The sequence below is a fragment of the Nipponia nippon genome, unplaced genomic scaffold (genome assembly GCF_047370975.1).
Source record: "Nipponia nippon isolate SJK-2023a ecotype South Korea unplaced genomic scaffold, ASM4737097v1 scaffold_3, whole genome shotgun sequence".
Classification (NCBI taxonomy): domain Eukaryota; kingdom Metazoa; phylum Chordata; class Aves; order Pelecaniformes; family Threskiornithidae; genus Nipponia; species Nipponia nippon.
Window position 1 is genome coordinate 112,239,215 of NW_028262347.1, and position 14,021 is coordinate 112,253,235.

At 57.8% G+C, this 14,021-nt stretch overlaps 2 protein-coding genes across 6 annotated transcripts in view; one reads left to right on the plus strand and one right to left on the minus strand.

Moving 5' to 3' along the window:
* WBP1L (WW domain binding protein 1 like) overlaps nucleotides 1-4,195 on the plus strand; it is a 61,074-nt gene extending 56,879 nt beyond the window's left edge. For all 5 annotated transcript variants that reach the window (XM_087765494.1, XM_087765493.1, XM_087765496.1 and 2 more), the window contains 2 exons: nucleotides 238-399; nucleotides 1,858-4,195. In XM_087765494.1, coding sequence (XP_087621620.1) covers nucleotides 238-399; nucleotides 1,858-2,597 — 902 coding nt within the window. In that variant the 3' untranslated portion in view covers nucleotides 2,598-4,195. The remainder of the gene's footprint in view (nucleotides 1-237; nucleotides 400-1,857) is intronic.
* Nucleotides 4,196-10,303: 6,108 nt separating this feature from the next.
* Nucleotides 10,304-13,989, minus strand: CYP17A1 (cytochrome P450 family 17 subfamily A member 1). Its single transcript, XM_009476014.2, has 8 exons — nucleotides 13,627-13,989; nucleotides 12,967-13,105; nucleotides 12,175-12,404; nucleotides 11,860-11,946; nucleotides 11,542-11,751; nucleotides 11,106-11,275; nucleotides 10,916-11,019; nucleotides 10,304-10,677 (listed from the first exon to the last, which is right to left on the minus strand). The coding sequence occupies exons 1-8, from the start codon at nucleotides 13,948-13,950 to the stop codon at nucleotides 10,409-10,411; spliced, it is 1,533 nt and encodes a 510-aa protein (XP_009474289.2). The 5' UTR covers nucleotides 13,951-13,989; the 3' UTR covers nucleotides 10,304-10,408.
* Between the last annotated feature and the right edge of the window lie 32 nt (nucleotides 13,990-14,021).

Genomic DNA, 14,021 nt, shown 5'->3' on the forward strand with positions numbered 1-14,021 from the left:
CCATGTTGTACCAAAGCGTGTACAGAGTTATCCGATTCTGCCAGGGCTGCCAGAGTAGCAGTCACCCGCGCAGGCGGGTCCGTGTCAAAGCCTCTTGGTGCACCGTGTATTTCTGCCTTTAGAGCAGTGCAGGGTTCAGATCCAGGCTTTCTGATGATCTCCATCGTCTTCCTGGGGTTTCCTGGGATTGGATGTGGCTCTTGCGCTGTGGTTAACATTTCCTCTCCCCCACTGCAGGGTTTTGGCTGGTGTGGACCATCATCATCATCCTCAGCTGCTGTTGTGTTTGCCATCACCGACGCACCAAGCATCGTCTCCAGGCCCAGCAACGGCAACACGAGATCAACCTGATCGCTTACCGGGAAGCCCATAACTATTCAGCCCTGCCGTTTTATTTCCGTATGTACCTCACACCATTTTTCCTGGAGGTCATGGGGAGCAGGGCAGCAGCGAGTTTCCCATGTTGGGTGGAAGCAGGGAGCAGTGTTTGGGCTCAGCAAGAGGTGGGGGTCAGCTTTGCTGCCTAAACTTGGCTTTTAGAGAGGAGGTGACACATTCCAGCTGCTGGATGCGTTTGATCCCCCTTGAGTGGAGTTGAACGACACCAGCTGCAGCACCTTCACACCCACCTTTGATTTGGCTCTGTGAGTGCAGTGATTTCGTGGGTGTTTTTCTGGGAAAGTTCTTAAAATATTTCGTTCAGGACTTTATGGATGCTCCTCCTTTCCAGCCTGCACTTGCTGCTGGTGGGACTGAGATGTGGGAAGTGGCTTCATGAAATTCGGTCACACGAGCTGGGTGGAAGTGGTGCCCCAGCAGGGACCATGCTGGCTCTTGCCCTGTGCTGCAGTTCCCAGATGACGCTGCTGGTGAGCAGCCCTAGGAGTTTGCACGAAGGAGCTGTTGCCCACGGCTCAGGGAAAGTACAATTGCTTTGTTCTCTCCTTCATGCCCGGCTACACTGTGCTAGAACAGTGAGTCTCGGCCTTTTGACTGGAGGTAACCACAACTGAGTTTCCTGTAATGGACTGTTGAATTGCATGTATGAACTTGCTTTTCTCATTAAACTCTTGCAGTCACCTCAGAAATAATCCCCAGCAGCGCTTTCCTCCCTAGACCCAGCGATATGCAATTGCACGTGGAAAACTGTAGTGCTATCTTTAAATGTTTCCAGTATTTAAGTCCATTCTGTCTATATAGACTATTTTGTTGCCTCTTAAGAAATAAACAAAATCTTTCATAGATTTGAGGGGCTGTAAGTACAATAAACCAAACTTTCTTGCCAATACTGCCAATTTATTCTGACCACACCAGAAAAACTGAATCCGGCACTAAAACAACAAGCAAAAGCCAGGATCCTAAGTTCCTTGTAACTGCTCATGTCTCTTCATATTTGCACAAAGCTTTGAGAGATGGCATCTTTGCTCTTGAAAGTGGAAACTCAGCTGAGAACCCAGTGTTGCAGAAGGCTGGCGAGTTACCTTCCAGGTTGTTCCCTCCAGCCAACGTAGGCCGCCCCTTGGTGTGGTTTATGGGGCTGGATTGGGGTACAGGGAACAGGGGGAGGTTCGCTTCGTAGCCCTAAACGTAGACTTGAGAGCAGGGAGGTCAGGCTGCTGTTCCCAACTGTGTCCATCTCCTCCTCTAATGGGGCCGTCCTGTGCTGCAGTTGCTGCGTCACTAAAACGTGACATGTCTCATTTGGGCCAAGTTTTGGCACCCCTTGTAAAGCCTGTTGAGCTGTTCAGTGGGAAGGTGCTGGTAGATGACAAATGACATAGCGACCTGTATTAATGACTCGTTTCCTGAGATAAGCTGTTCATGAAATAACTTCTCCTCCTTGCCTCCGACTTTCAGGGTTTTTGCCAAATTATTTACTACCTCCCTATGAGGAAGTGGTGAACCGACCACCGACCCCCCCGCCACCATATAGTGCCTTACATCAGCAGTGCGTCCCAGCAGGCAGCAGTAGCACAATCCCAGACACGCCAAGAAACCTGCAGCCAGCGCAGAGCAGCTCAGCATCACCCAGCGGCAATAACAGCAGTACTGACAACACCGGGTCCCCTGGCCTTGGGGACCCCGAGCCCTCCACCACCACGCTGGTTGAGCGAGCAGTTGCCAAAATGCAAAGCGTCGAGCCCGGCGGTACCAGCACAGGAGCCGAGCTAGTGGAGAGGGCCGGTCCTGATAAGGATACGGAGTGCAAGGAGGAACTGCTAAAAGGTTACAGCTCTGAGAGCTTAGAGCAGAGCAGCGCCATTCCCGACGTGAAGGACAAGACGCCGGGCAGGCAGCGCCGTTTCACTGGTGACTCGGGCATCGAAGTCTGCGTATGCAACCGGGGCCATCACGACGACGACCTCAAGGAGTTCGACGGGCTCATCGATGATGCTCTGGACGGGCCCCTGGACTTCTGCGACAGCTGCAGTGGCCGCCCCCACGGGGACGAGGAGGAAGGGCTTTTTCATGCCGTGGAAGAGCAGCACCGCGAACACAGCCACCACCACCTGCCCCGGCAGCCGGTGTGTGTACTCTTGAACACAATAAATGAGCAGGACTCTCCAAACTCTCGTACCAATAACTCCCCCAGCTAAGGTGGCAGAGTGGAAGGGAGAATTGGGGGAAAAAACAAAGAAATAAAAGTGGAATAAGAGGATTAAAACTTTAACAGGAGGAAAAGGTGATAAAACCTTCTTTTTTTAGTTTATTTTTCTTTCTCCCCCTCCAATATAACTTGGGGACTAGTCCCCGAAGGCCCGGCTTGTGGGGGACGGGTCGCTCTGGGTTTTGTTAATCGTGTCCGTCCTGCTCCGTGGGGCAGTGACTGATGTTTCTCAATGAGACCTTCTAACAAATGGAACTTTCCCAATGGTGATTTTGGTGATGGTTATTATGAGTTTGTTGGTTTTAGTTTTCCAAAACTGCTTTATCTTGCAATCAGTAAAGCTCAGCAAATCTCACCCTGGGAGGATACGAAATCACCATAAGGCTTCAACCTCCAGGTGTCTTCCCAGAAGCAAGCAGCTTCTGACATTGCCGGCAGTCAGTAGCCCAAGAGTTCTGGTTTGATATAGTGCTCTTGAGGCATTGGGGATTTATTTTATTTTATTTTTATTTTTTTCTTTTTTCTTTTTTTTTTTTTTTTTTTTTTGCTGTTAAGTTTTCCTGAAGCTGATGAATGCCTGAACACATCAGCCCTATAATCTCTGGTGCTTCAGTGTTTAAGACAGCAGGTAGGAAATTTCCCACTTGAAGCTGGTGACTGAAGGACCAGTTTCTTCCAGAAGGAGTGTTAGTCTACCGTAAGCAGTTTGAAAAGAAAGGGTTTGCAGAAGTTTGCCTTTACGTGTCATTTTTACAGACGAGTGTATTCCTTCAATGCCTCCAAGAGCACAGTTAGGTAGAATTCAGGCAGCTGGGCTGCCTTCCAAGTACTGTGGTCTCCGAATGACCTTTTCCCGGTGTGCTGCAAAAGGGACTGGCTTTATTTTTTTTCCTTTTTTTGCACCCCGAGAGCAGCACACTCAAGACGACAAAAAAAGAACAGGGCTCTCTTTGGCCAGCGTGCCTTCAAGCTTCAGCAATGCATGTTGAACAAATGGAGACGAGAGCTCCGTCCATTGTGAAGGGATGACTTACCATGTAGATGTGGAAGACCTGTGCAGTATTTTTTTTTTTTTTTTTGATCGAAAAGCTTGGTGCGATTCTAATGTTGACCACTTAAAAGAAATGAATGTCTGTTTTCTTTTTCTTTTTTTTTTTTTTATGGTGGCAACTGGCTACTGTATAACGTCTGTGAGCGTGTGTGTGTGACTGCAATCCATGCATGCGAGTCCTACTGGTAATATGAAAACCTGCTGTAAGACTGCAAGAAAATTCACTGTAGCTTTGCTTTAATAAACGGTAGAGATTTTGTTAGTAACAACCTGAAGGAAAAAAAGGAAAAAACAAAGAGCTGAAACTAACATTCCCTAGAGTGCTCATGTGGAAGAGAGCACAGTTCAGACTATGTATCTTGTTCTCGGGTTTTCTCCCCATCCCTTTTATAATTATGGTCGTCCAGATCATTACTGTTATGGGGAAAAAAAAATTGAAAACTGAACTCAGACATACTCAGATTTGATTGATTGAAAACCAAAATCAGTTTTAAATAAGGTGGAAACGAAAATATAATGCCTTTTCTGATAACTTGCCCATGTGTATGCGTATCATTTTGTGAGTTAAGAACAAGATTTGTCTTTAGTTTGTGGTTTGGTTTGGTTTTGTTTAACCGGAGGTATGTAGCAGCACTGTGCTGGATACATATGACAGAGCAAGACAAGTGGTGCTTATTTCAGTATTTTACCCACACGTGTGAGGAGAGCACTTTTACCTTACAAGGTTTAGGAGAATCTCACTCCGTTGCCTGTCACAGCCTTTCTCTTCCATCAGAACAGCTGATGAAGACGGCTTCTCAGTTTGTGTCTTAGGGGGCTCTTAGGAATGAAGGACTTTGATTTGGATTCAGGAGACCTCGTTCCTGGATGCCTGGAGCGCGAGTGGGAACGGAGAGGCTGTGCGTGCCCTGGAGCCGGGCTGGCTCACTGTGTGCCACGGCTGCCTGGGGACTGGTCTCTTCCAGCTGTGTTCACCAACCACATGTATCTTTCGAGAAGAGAATTAAAGATTCCCAGTGCCACCCCTAGGAATTCTGTATGTATTGGCATCTGGGTTTGTTCCTCGTGCCACAGAGGAACTTAAAGGACATGGGGTGGGGTTTTACTGCTGTAAATCCTGGGGATGGCCCGGTGCCAGTGGGAGACCCTCTGCTAACATTTCTGTTGATATAAGACAAAAATCTCCATGTTTGCTTTCCTGCCATCCCACCAAGGCTGGGGGAACCCCCCACTTCTTCTCTGGACATAGAGGTGAGTACCAGTAAGCCGAGCTGATGTTTCTAATCTTAAAAAGTCAAGAAGAAGCAGTGGTGTGCCTGTTTTTTGACTCCTGGAGGTTTTTCAGGCTTTTAAAGACCATAAAGAAACAAACAGGGCACAAACCGTGTCTCTGAAGCTCACGTGTGCCTGAGGAGGAGCAGGACTATCAGTGTGGCTCTCAGTACTTGAGGCTTTTAGACCTGGACCAGGGGCAGCTGGTGCAGGGAGGAGGAGTGGTGCAGGGCAGGGCACTGGCCAGCTGAGCTCCTCGGAGACATCCCGCCTGGTGCCTCTTCAGGGGGAAAAACACGGGCAGGCAGAGGACTCCCAAAGCTCCAGCTTCAGAGCTTTAGAAAGGTGCTTGATCCTCATGTGTATCCCTTTGTAGTAAGCCTGCACAGCCCTAACAGAGCTCTGCTCCAAATGCACGCTTTGGTGTAAAATGCTGGAGACGTGAGGACACAGGCAGGTGTGCATCTGTAACACCGGAGCACCAAAAAACACCCATTTCCAGCTATAAGGGGCAAGTATGATATGGGAGTCGTGAATACGTCGTTTCAAAACTGAGTTGCAAACAGTGCAGCACGATTGAGAGCAAATTGGTGTTAATCCACTGCTTGGTGTTTTTCTTTACAGCGTGCTTTAAGTGTTGATGCCAGTAATATTGGAGTCTATTTTTGCTGGAGTCCGTGGCAGCGCAGTGCTGCTCATGGGGCGTGTTTTCGGCTCCGAGGGCAAGGACCTGGCGGGCGTCCTGGCAAGCTTGGCCTGTGTCGCCTGGGGACAGGCGCTGCAGGGCACCGTGCGGTGGCTCGGCGAGAGGGTCCCCCGGGCACAACAGGGGTTCCTGGGACCGATGGGTACTGCAGCGTCGCCTCGGTGTTCCCGAGGGAATCTTCGGCTCCAATGTAAACTCCTGCTCTGGGAACACCCATGCAATTTTCCTGCAGCATATCATCGCGTGGTTGTACAACCCAGTGGATGGGTGTTGGCTGAAGATGGAGGAGGAGGGAATTGCATGTCTTGCTGCTTGTTGGCAGCCTGCTCTCAGAGCTCGTACCTGCCCAACTCGAGGCTTAGGAAAGCTGAGGCGCGGTTAAGCTTCTGCGTTACACGTAGTCATTGAAAACTTCCTGGGGCAGGGAACCCGAGCAAGCCTCCAGGACAGAAGCAGAATCAGCAGGCTTCGCTGACAGCACGAGGCTGCGCCGCTGGGCAATGGGAGCTTTGGGCTCCCCGGGTGCCCCGTGCCGCTTGGGCCGTGCGTCGGCGGTGAGAGCCTGGGCCGTGCTCGCTTCCTGCCCCGCGCAGCCCGGGCTCCCACAGCCAGATCTCCTCTTCTCCTCCGCACGCCCCAGCTGGCCTCGTCCTGCCGTGACCCGCTCCCAGTGAGCTTGGCAGGGAGCCGGGGCACAGTCCCGCTCCGGTGAATAAACTCCCCTTGCCTCTCCCTGAAGCCTGCTGCCTCCTGGCCCTCACTCACCCTCCCTGTGCAACACATCCCGGGGAGGTTTTTCTCCCCCTTATTTTTTTTTTTTTCTTCTTGTGTTTATACAGGAAAAGCCTGGACTGGGCTGGGAGGGGGGGCAGTCCGGCAGCCCCCTGTCTGGAGGCAAGCCCCACAGCCTGGAACGCCGGGATGAGTTGCCTTTCTTCGTCAGAGCTGGTTTCCCCCCTTCCCTTGCAGCACAGATCTGTTTTTATCAGATGGGACTGGTGCCCGCACTGGGCGTCGCAGCGGTGGTGCAAACGCTGCAGTCTCTGTGCCGGGGGCAGTCACAGGCTGCCGGGATGTTTCTTGATTTGTTTTCGGCCGGCGAACAGCTGTGTCCTGAGATTTGTGCTTACTCAGATCGCCTGGCACTGTGCCCGCCGCAGAGCCCGCAGGTATTTTGAGCATCGCCCGCTCCTCCTGCGCCAGCCGCAGCTCTCCGGCACAACCCAGGGCCAGCCGGTGCCTGGTGCAAAGCGGAGCCCCTCGAACTCGGAGGGCTCCTGAGCTGAGCTCCTGGGTCAGCCGAGCACTGTGAGGGTGGCTGTGCCCCCCCCCCAAAATGAGTTGGTGCGATGGAAAGGCTTGGGCTTGCTTTGCCCGGTGCCCTTGGGTCCAGTCTCAGTGAGCTCTGCCTCTGCTTCATGGGGTACCCGAGGTACGGTGTGGGAACAACTGTGAATGAAAAAGCTTCACCCTTTCCACCATCACTGATTCCTTTCTTGCAGACCCCCTCGGCCACAGGGAGACAGAGCTGCTGGTTCCCGACCCCCCCGAGCTGCCCTTCGAGCCCTTCGGTGCTGCTCTCTCCTGTCCTGGTTCCCCCCGTGCCAAGACGCCGAGCAGCCCCAGAGGGAGGGCAAGGACCCAAGGAGGCCCAAGCTGTTACAGCCGCAGGATTATTTCGGCAGCAAAAGCCTCGGCATTCCCAGCGGCTGCCTGCACTTGGCTGGCCGAAAGCTCGTGGCAGATGCTAAGGTCCCCCCCAGCTCTCCTGTGGGCATGGCCGCCTCATCCCCCCTGTTTTTGGGTCGCCGGGCTGCCCAGTGCCAGGTCTGAACGAAGCCAAAGGGCTTGTCCAGGGTGGTGGATTTACGTGTCTTGCGGACCCCGACTTCTGTAGGGGGCTCAGGGGGGCAGGAGGAGGGAGGGGGCCGCCGCGGGCCCGATCCGGCGCTGCCCCTCTGCCAGCAGCCCAGGTGAAGCTGGTGGGGTCAGGGGTTTGGGTGCAGCGGCACAGCCCTGAAGCAGCTGTGAGGACATAAATACCAGCCCGATGATTCAGCAGCGTCTCTGCCTGTTCCCAGAGCGGGGAGCAGCCATGCCGGCAGCTGTTTACCACTTCACAAGGTGCCGGGCAGCTGGTGCTGGGTACTGAACCCCCTGCGGCGGCATCTTCTCTCGGTCGGCCGGTTGGGAGGAGGCGGGCTGGGGCAGGGGGCAAGATGCCCCACGGTGGGGATGGGCTTGGCATGATGGGGTTTGGGGCATGTGGCTGGTCTCCAGGCCCAGGGACAGCACGTGCTGGCCCTGGCAAACGGAGAAACCAAGCTGGAGCACGAGCTTTGTGCAAGGATCTGTGGCTGGAGGCGTTCTCTGGTTTAGAAATGTCCCCAGTCCCAAAGTCCCCATTTCTGCCTCAAGGTACGCGCTGGCCTTGAGCGCTTGCTGTGAGCGCACACACCTTGCTGTGAGTGCCTTGGCAATGGCAACATGTGCGCAAGGTGCCGGCCCCGTGCTCACTCTGGCAAGGAGAAAATCCCTTCCCTTACTGAGAGCAAACACGGTGCCTTGGAAAAGGGGAGCAGAGGTGCTGGAGGCCTCGGGCTGATGCTTCTGGAGGCATCGGGATGCTGTGGTTACTGGTGACTGCAGGAGACTGGAGAGGAGCCTCCCTGCCGGCACGTGCTGCCGGGGACAGGATCTGGGGCAGGGGATGGACCAGGCAGGCATGAAGGTGTATCGTGTTTAGCCACGTTTTCCCCAAACCTGCTCTGATCCCAGTCTCCTTTCACCCACCCAGCTTCAGCCTGTGCTGGCAGAGGTGGAGGGTTCGGAAACCCAGCGGCACCCCTGGTGCAATGGAAACAGGCAAGAGAGTGGGAAGGAGCGTGGGGCTCAGCCCTTACAAGCCACCAGAGACTCCACGCACCAGCTGTGGGGCAGGGCTCCTGCTGCGCTCCCCTCTGCCCCGCTCCTGGTGGGTCAGCTGCACAAATCACCCCGAGGATTGCCCCCGGGGCAGGCGTGTGCACCCCAGTTCTTCCTCCGGCTCCTCCCTACCACCCCGAGCCCCCATGAGCATGGACTGGGAGGAGGGAAGATGCTCCCGGTGCTGTGCCGGGCTGCAAATGCGTTGCCTGTGTCGTCCCCGTGCTGTGCTGCAGGCTGATGGGACCCATTTGGCATCAAATGCTGAGCGGTGAGGAGGCTGGGTGACAGCGAAGTGCTGGCGGTTCGAAAGAAAATGTACGCTTTGAGACATGGAGTAGAAAGTTTAGTGGTGGGGAGGTTTTATGCCAGTTTTCCTGCCTGCCAGCAAGAGAGGGGGCAGGGGGAAATAGAAAAGGGGGAAAACATGGGGGCGTGCAGGGCTGGGGCTGTTGCGCTGCACGGGGCTTTCCCCTCCGCTCGGCTGCTTTCCCTCCAGGTGCCCTGAGCCATGGTTGTGTTGCTATTTAGTTAAATATTAAGAGGTCAAGTAATAGAGAACCAGAAACCTAATTGCATGCTGCCCTCCGTGACACGGTGGTTTCCAGCAAAAGCAAACACGGCCCCTTGCCTTACGGGAGGGTTATGCTGCTCGAAGCGATGGCCATAATCCAGCCGGACAGTGAGTATCGGTGCTCGGGACGCCGTGCAGGCGGGAGATGCCACGTCGCTGCACAACGAATGTCAGCAGCCCCGGCTCCGTGATGCCCGCGCGCTGGGCCTGGGGGGCCGCAGCTGAGCTCGGCCCGTGGGATCCGGGTGCCTCTGGGTGCTCCTCTGTGTCCCTGAGCAATGGGAGCCCCTGCTTTCGGCCAGGGCCGGGGCTGCCTGCACCTCCCCACGGCGGCTGGCACACGGGACGGGCACGGACAGCCCTGCAGCCCTACGAGGGCTCGTGTCCTGTCGGGAAGGGGCTGCATGTGTGCACATGTACATGTATGCATGTTTGCATACAAGCACATATGTGCATGCACATGTATGCATGTGTCAGCAGGCAGCAATGCATCCCTGGGCTTTTGTGTGCATGCACACGCTTGTAAGCACACGCGTGTGCAGGCACCCGCGTGCATACGCCTTTACGTGCTGGCGGCAGTGCGTGCGCCTGCGTAGCGTGGGAGAGCAAGCCGGGTGGGCGCTAAAACTGCAGGAACCCCCAAGCTGTTTCCTTCTTTTCCCCTGCAAGGAGCGGGCGGGTGTCCCACCGGCGGGGGCAGGCCGTCCTGGGACGGGGCAGGGGAAGGCAGGGCTGGGGGAGCTCTCCCTGCCCCACGGTGGGCTCAGCTCCCAGCCCACATCGTGTTTGTTCTTCCCCAGTGGGGAAACTGAGGCAGGGGCCAGCCAGGGTCACCCACCCGGGGTCACAGCTGCTGGGCACAGCCTGGGCATCCCTAACCCCCAAACTGCCCACTGGTCACTTGTCCCCCCTTACCTGGCTGGGGTGGGCCCTTCTCGCCCCACGTGGCTGGTCTCTGTGGCTCACGGTTGCCTCTGGATGGGCCCCCCACCCCACATCCCTGGGGGGGGCGAAGGGGCTGTTCGTGTTAGCAGCCCTGCAGAAGGGCCGTGGCCTCCCAGCTCAGCCCAGTGCTCGCACAAAGTTGTGGGGCCACCATTCATCTCGGGCACCCTCCCACCTCCCCCTGCCCTCCATCGCTTGCCCAAAAAATAGCCGGAGCCATGCTGTGTTGGGAACAGCTTTATCCGGACAACTCGTGGGGCAGGCAGGGCATAGCCTCTATGGTCCCATCCCACCCCACCACTGCCCGCGATCCAGGGCTCGTCCCCATCAGGAGGCTGCTCGCCAGGCGTCCCGCAGCCTGGCCTTCACCCGAAACTTCTGCACCTGCAGCACGACACCAAACTTGCCCTCCAGCGAGGGCAGGGGCTGGTCCTGGGGGCACTCGAGCGTGAACCTCTGCAGCACCCAGGCCAGGAAGAGGAAGAGCTCCATCTTGGCCAGGACCTCGCCCAGGCAGACGCGGATCCCGGCCCCGAAGGGCAGGTAGCTGGGCGAGGGAGAGTGGATGTGCTGGCCCTGTTCATCCAGGAAGCGGCCTGCAAGGGGACAGGGCACCGTTGGCATCAGCAGGGATCGGTCCCTTCTGCCTGAGACCTGCCTGAGTTCATCACGTCTGTGACCCTCTGCAAGAGCAGAGTCGGTGCAAACGCCCCAGCTGGAGGGGGAGCAAGACCTGACCGCCCACCACCAAGCCTCCCCCAGGCTCAGCCTCTCTTGCTGCGCCCACCCCACCATCCCCTGCCCCCCGGGGAGGGCAGGGAGCACCCAACCCACCAGGGTTGAACTCCTCGGGCTTGTCCCACTCCTCCTCGTCGTGGTGCACGGACCAGAGGTTGATGACGACCCTGGCACCCTTGGGGATGGAGTATTCCCCGATGCTGCAAGGCGAACGCAGAGTGAGACGGTCGCTGCCTCCTACCGCGGTCTCTGCCTGTGTCCTGGCTGCACCCCGGGGGGGTCTCACCTGGTGTCGGCAAGGGACACGTGTGGGATGAGCAGGGGGGACACGGGACGGATGCGCAGCACTTCGCTGATGGTGGCCTCCAGGTAGGGCAGCAGCGGGCGGTCGCTAAGGTGGGGGTGACGCGCCAGGCCGATTTTCTGGTCCATCTCCTCCTGGATCTTCCTCTGGACCTGGGAGGGGAGCAAGGGCTGGGGTGGGAGCCTGGGAAGAGTGGTGCCCTGCGTGCGGGGGCTTCCCGTGGCAGCGGGGTGCACCCAGCATCACCAGCATGTCCTGGCAGGTTGTGCAGGGCAGAAGTAAAATGCCCACAGCCTGATCCTGCTTATTCGCAAAGCCTGATGTCTCTCTTGGCACCTGCCTTCCCCAAAGCCCCGCCACGATGTCCGTGGTGCCGGAGGGAGCCCAGGCCCCCCCCGCCGTGGGGCACAGACCCTACCTCAGGGTAGTGGAGCAGGTAGAGCACAGCCCATTTGAGCACAGTCGTGGTGGTCTCCACGCCGGCCCCGAAGATGTCCCCCACTGTCATGAGGAGGTGGTCATCGGTCAGCTCCAGCCCTGGCGTCGGGGGGCTGCTCTTCTCGGCACTGAGCCTCACTTGCAGGAGGGCATCCATGAGGTCCCTCACGGCATCCCCGCAGAAGGCTTCCTGCCGGGGGACACACGTGAGCCAGGCTGTCCTGGGCACAGTCCCCTCCACCCCAGCTCCTGCACCCCGCAGCTCCCGAGCATCTCCCTGTCCTGGCCCTGTTGGCACCTTGTGTTCAGTGAACTTCTGCTGGAGCAGCTGGTCCCGGACCTTGAGACATCTCTTCAGCAGGGCCAGGTCCTTGTTGGGGAAGATCTGGGGGAGAAAAGCCCCATTACAGCGAGGGTCTCCAGCTCAGCCCAGCCTCTGCAGGCCCCCAGGCGGTCGCTCTGTGCCCACCGGGGTACTGGCTCTTGTGGGACATGGGGACAGGGACCCTCCTAACCCTGGGGGGCTCAGGTAGCCCCCTCCTGCAGGATACATCCCAGCTCCTTCCCCTCGTCCGAGGTGAGAGGAACAGGCAGTCCCTGTGTCCCTGCTCACCTGGAGCCACGGGAAGATGTCCACCAAACTCTCCTTGGCCACAGTGTCCACAATACCCTGGCTGTACTCCAGCATGGCCTCGAACTCGGGGTCCCCACGCCGGTACGAGGAGTTGAAGCAGAGGGAGCAGACCACGTTGGTGACGGCCCGTGTGAGCTCGGGGGCCATGTCCAGGGCCGTATCCTGCGCAGCGCTGAGCGTCTCACACAGGGATGCAGCCTCCCGGCAGACTGGGGTGGAGGGGAGAGGCAGGCGAGGGGGTGATGGTGAAGCCAAGGGGGTGGAGGGGGCAGCTGGCGGCTGGAAGGAGGGGTCCCCCACTCCTTTGGGGTGTGCAGCCTGCAGAGAGCACCCCCCAGCCAGGGCTGAGCCCCGAGGGGCTGGGATAGGCAGAAGGGACGATGCTGGATGCTGGGGAGGAGCAGAGAGAATGGAGACGCGCAGGGAAGTCTCTGGGTACGGCTTGATGCTCCTCCTGGGTGGAGTGGGGAGCCTGGGGGGCCAGGAGCTGGCTCCATGCCTCAGTTTCCCCAGCTGTGAGCAAGGGGAGCCAAAGCTCGGGGTGGAAAATGCACGGGGAGAGGTGTTGGTGAAGTACTGGGGATGGAGAGAGAGGGACCGAGCTGCCGCTAGGCAAACGGGGGGGATGCTGGGGGGTTTGGGCTGAACCAATGAGTCTCCTTTTGGTTCCCAGGGGATCAGGGGATGGAGGAATGAAAAGTCCAGCCCAGATCAAGCGCGAGAGGGAGACAGAGCTGGGAGGGAGCCCGGGGGTCACTGGGGGGCACTTACTGATCCTCTCGAGGGCGAGTGAGCCTTCCCCGAACATGGAGAGGGCAGCGTGCACCAGCTTGCGCTGGAACTTCCAGAGGGGGCCGTAGCTGGCGAAGGCGATGTCCTTGCCCCCCCGGGACAGCAGGTCCGTGGTCACCTGTGGGACAGGCAGCCCCAGGGTCACCCCGCTGCAGGGCAGCCCCGTGGGGGCCATGTGTTGGAGAGGGAAGATGCTGGGGGGGTGGATGGTCGTCTCAGCCCAGGGATGATCTGGGGGGCTGGTGGTTAGCACTGGCAGGCAAAGCCAGGGCCATGATCTTTGCTTTTCCCCACTCCGAGGACTGATGAAGAGGTTTGGGGACAGATGCCACGGTTAGGGGCTGGAGTGCCCAGGAAACCTAGGGGGTGCAGGGAGCCTGGTGGTACCTGACCCCACATCCCCAAGCCCCAAGATGCAGCCAGCCCCGAGGAAGAACGAGCACCCTTGGGACGGAGGATGTGCAGCATTTGCCCTGAGCAACAGGGCAGAGAGGGGCTGCCCCTGCCATTGCCTTGCTGCGGGCAGGATGCGGAGAGGAGACGGACCCTGTCAGGTGCCAGCGCCTTTCTTCGGAGCATCCCCTGCCTCACCCCACGCTGCAGCAGGAGGGGGTTCCCCAAAACCTGCTGCTGACTTACGGTGCGAGGCCGTCCAGCAAAAGCCTTCCCCTTCTTCAGCAGCACCTCCCTGGCGTGCCGGTAGCTGTTGACCACCACCACGTAGTGGGAGCCCATCCAGAGGGCGTAGAGGCTGCCGTAGCGGCCCTGCAGGCGCCAGAGCCGCAGGTGGAGCTGGGGGTGCCCGGCCAGCTGCAGCAGGCTCCCCACCAGCGGCAGGGACGGCAGGCTCCGTGGGCGCCCTGAACCCATCCCTGTCCCTGTCCCCGTGGCAGCTCGCCGGCACACCAGCCCCCAGGCGCAGAGCAGGGCCAGGGCCAGCAGCAGGGTGGCCAGCAGCGGCATGGCGGGGCTGGCTGCGGGGCTGCAGCAGCGCAGGGAGCCTTTATACCAGCTGCGGGGTCATCGCCTTGACC

Bases quoted from the DNA above. Each gene is read 5' to 3' on its own strand.
- CYP17A1 (XM_009476014.2), bottom strand. From the start codon at position 13,950: ATGCCGCTGCTGGCCACCCTGCTGCTGGCCCTGGCCCTGCTCTGCGCC. The intron at 13,106-13,626 runs GTAAGTCAGCAG...CCTGTCCCACAG, and splicing joins TTGCTGGACGGCCTCGCACC to GTGACCACGGACCTGCTGTC. The intron at 11,276-11,541 runs GTAGGGTCTGTG...CTCCCCTCCCAG, and splicing joins ACCTGCTCCACTACCCTGAG to GTCCAGAGGAAGATCCAGGA.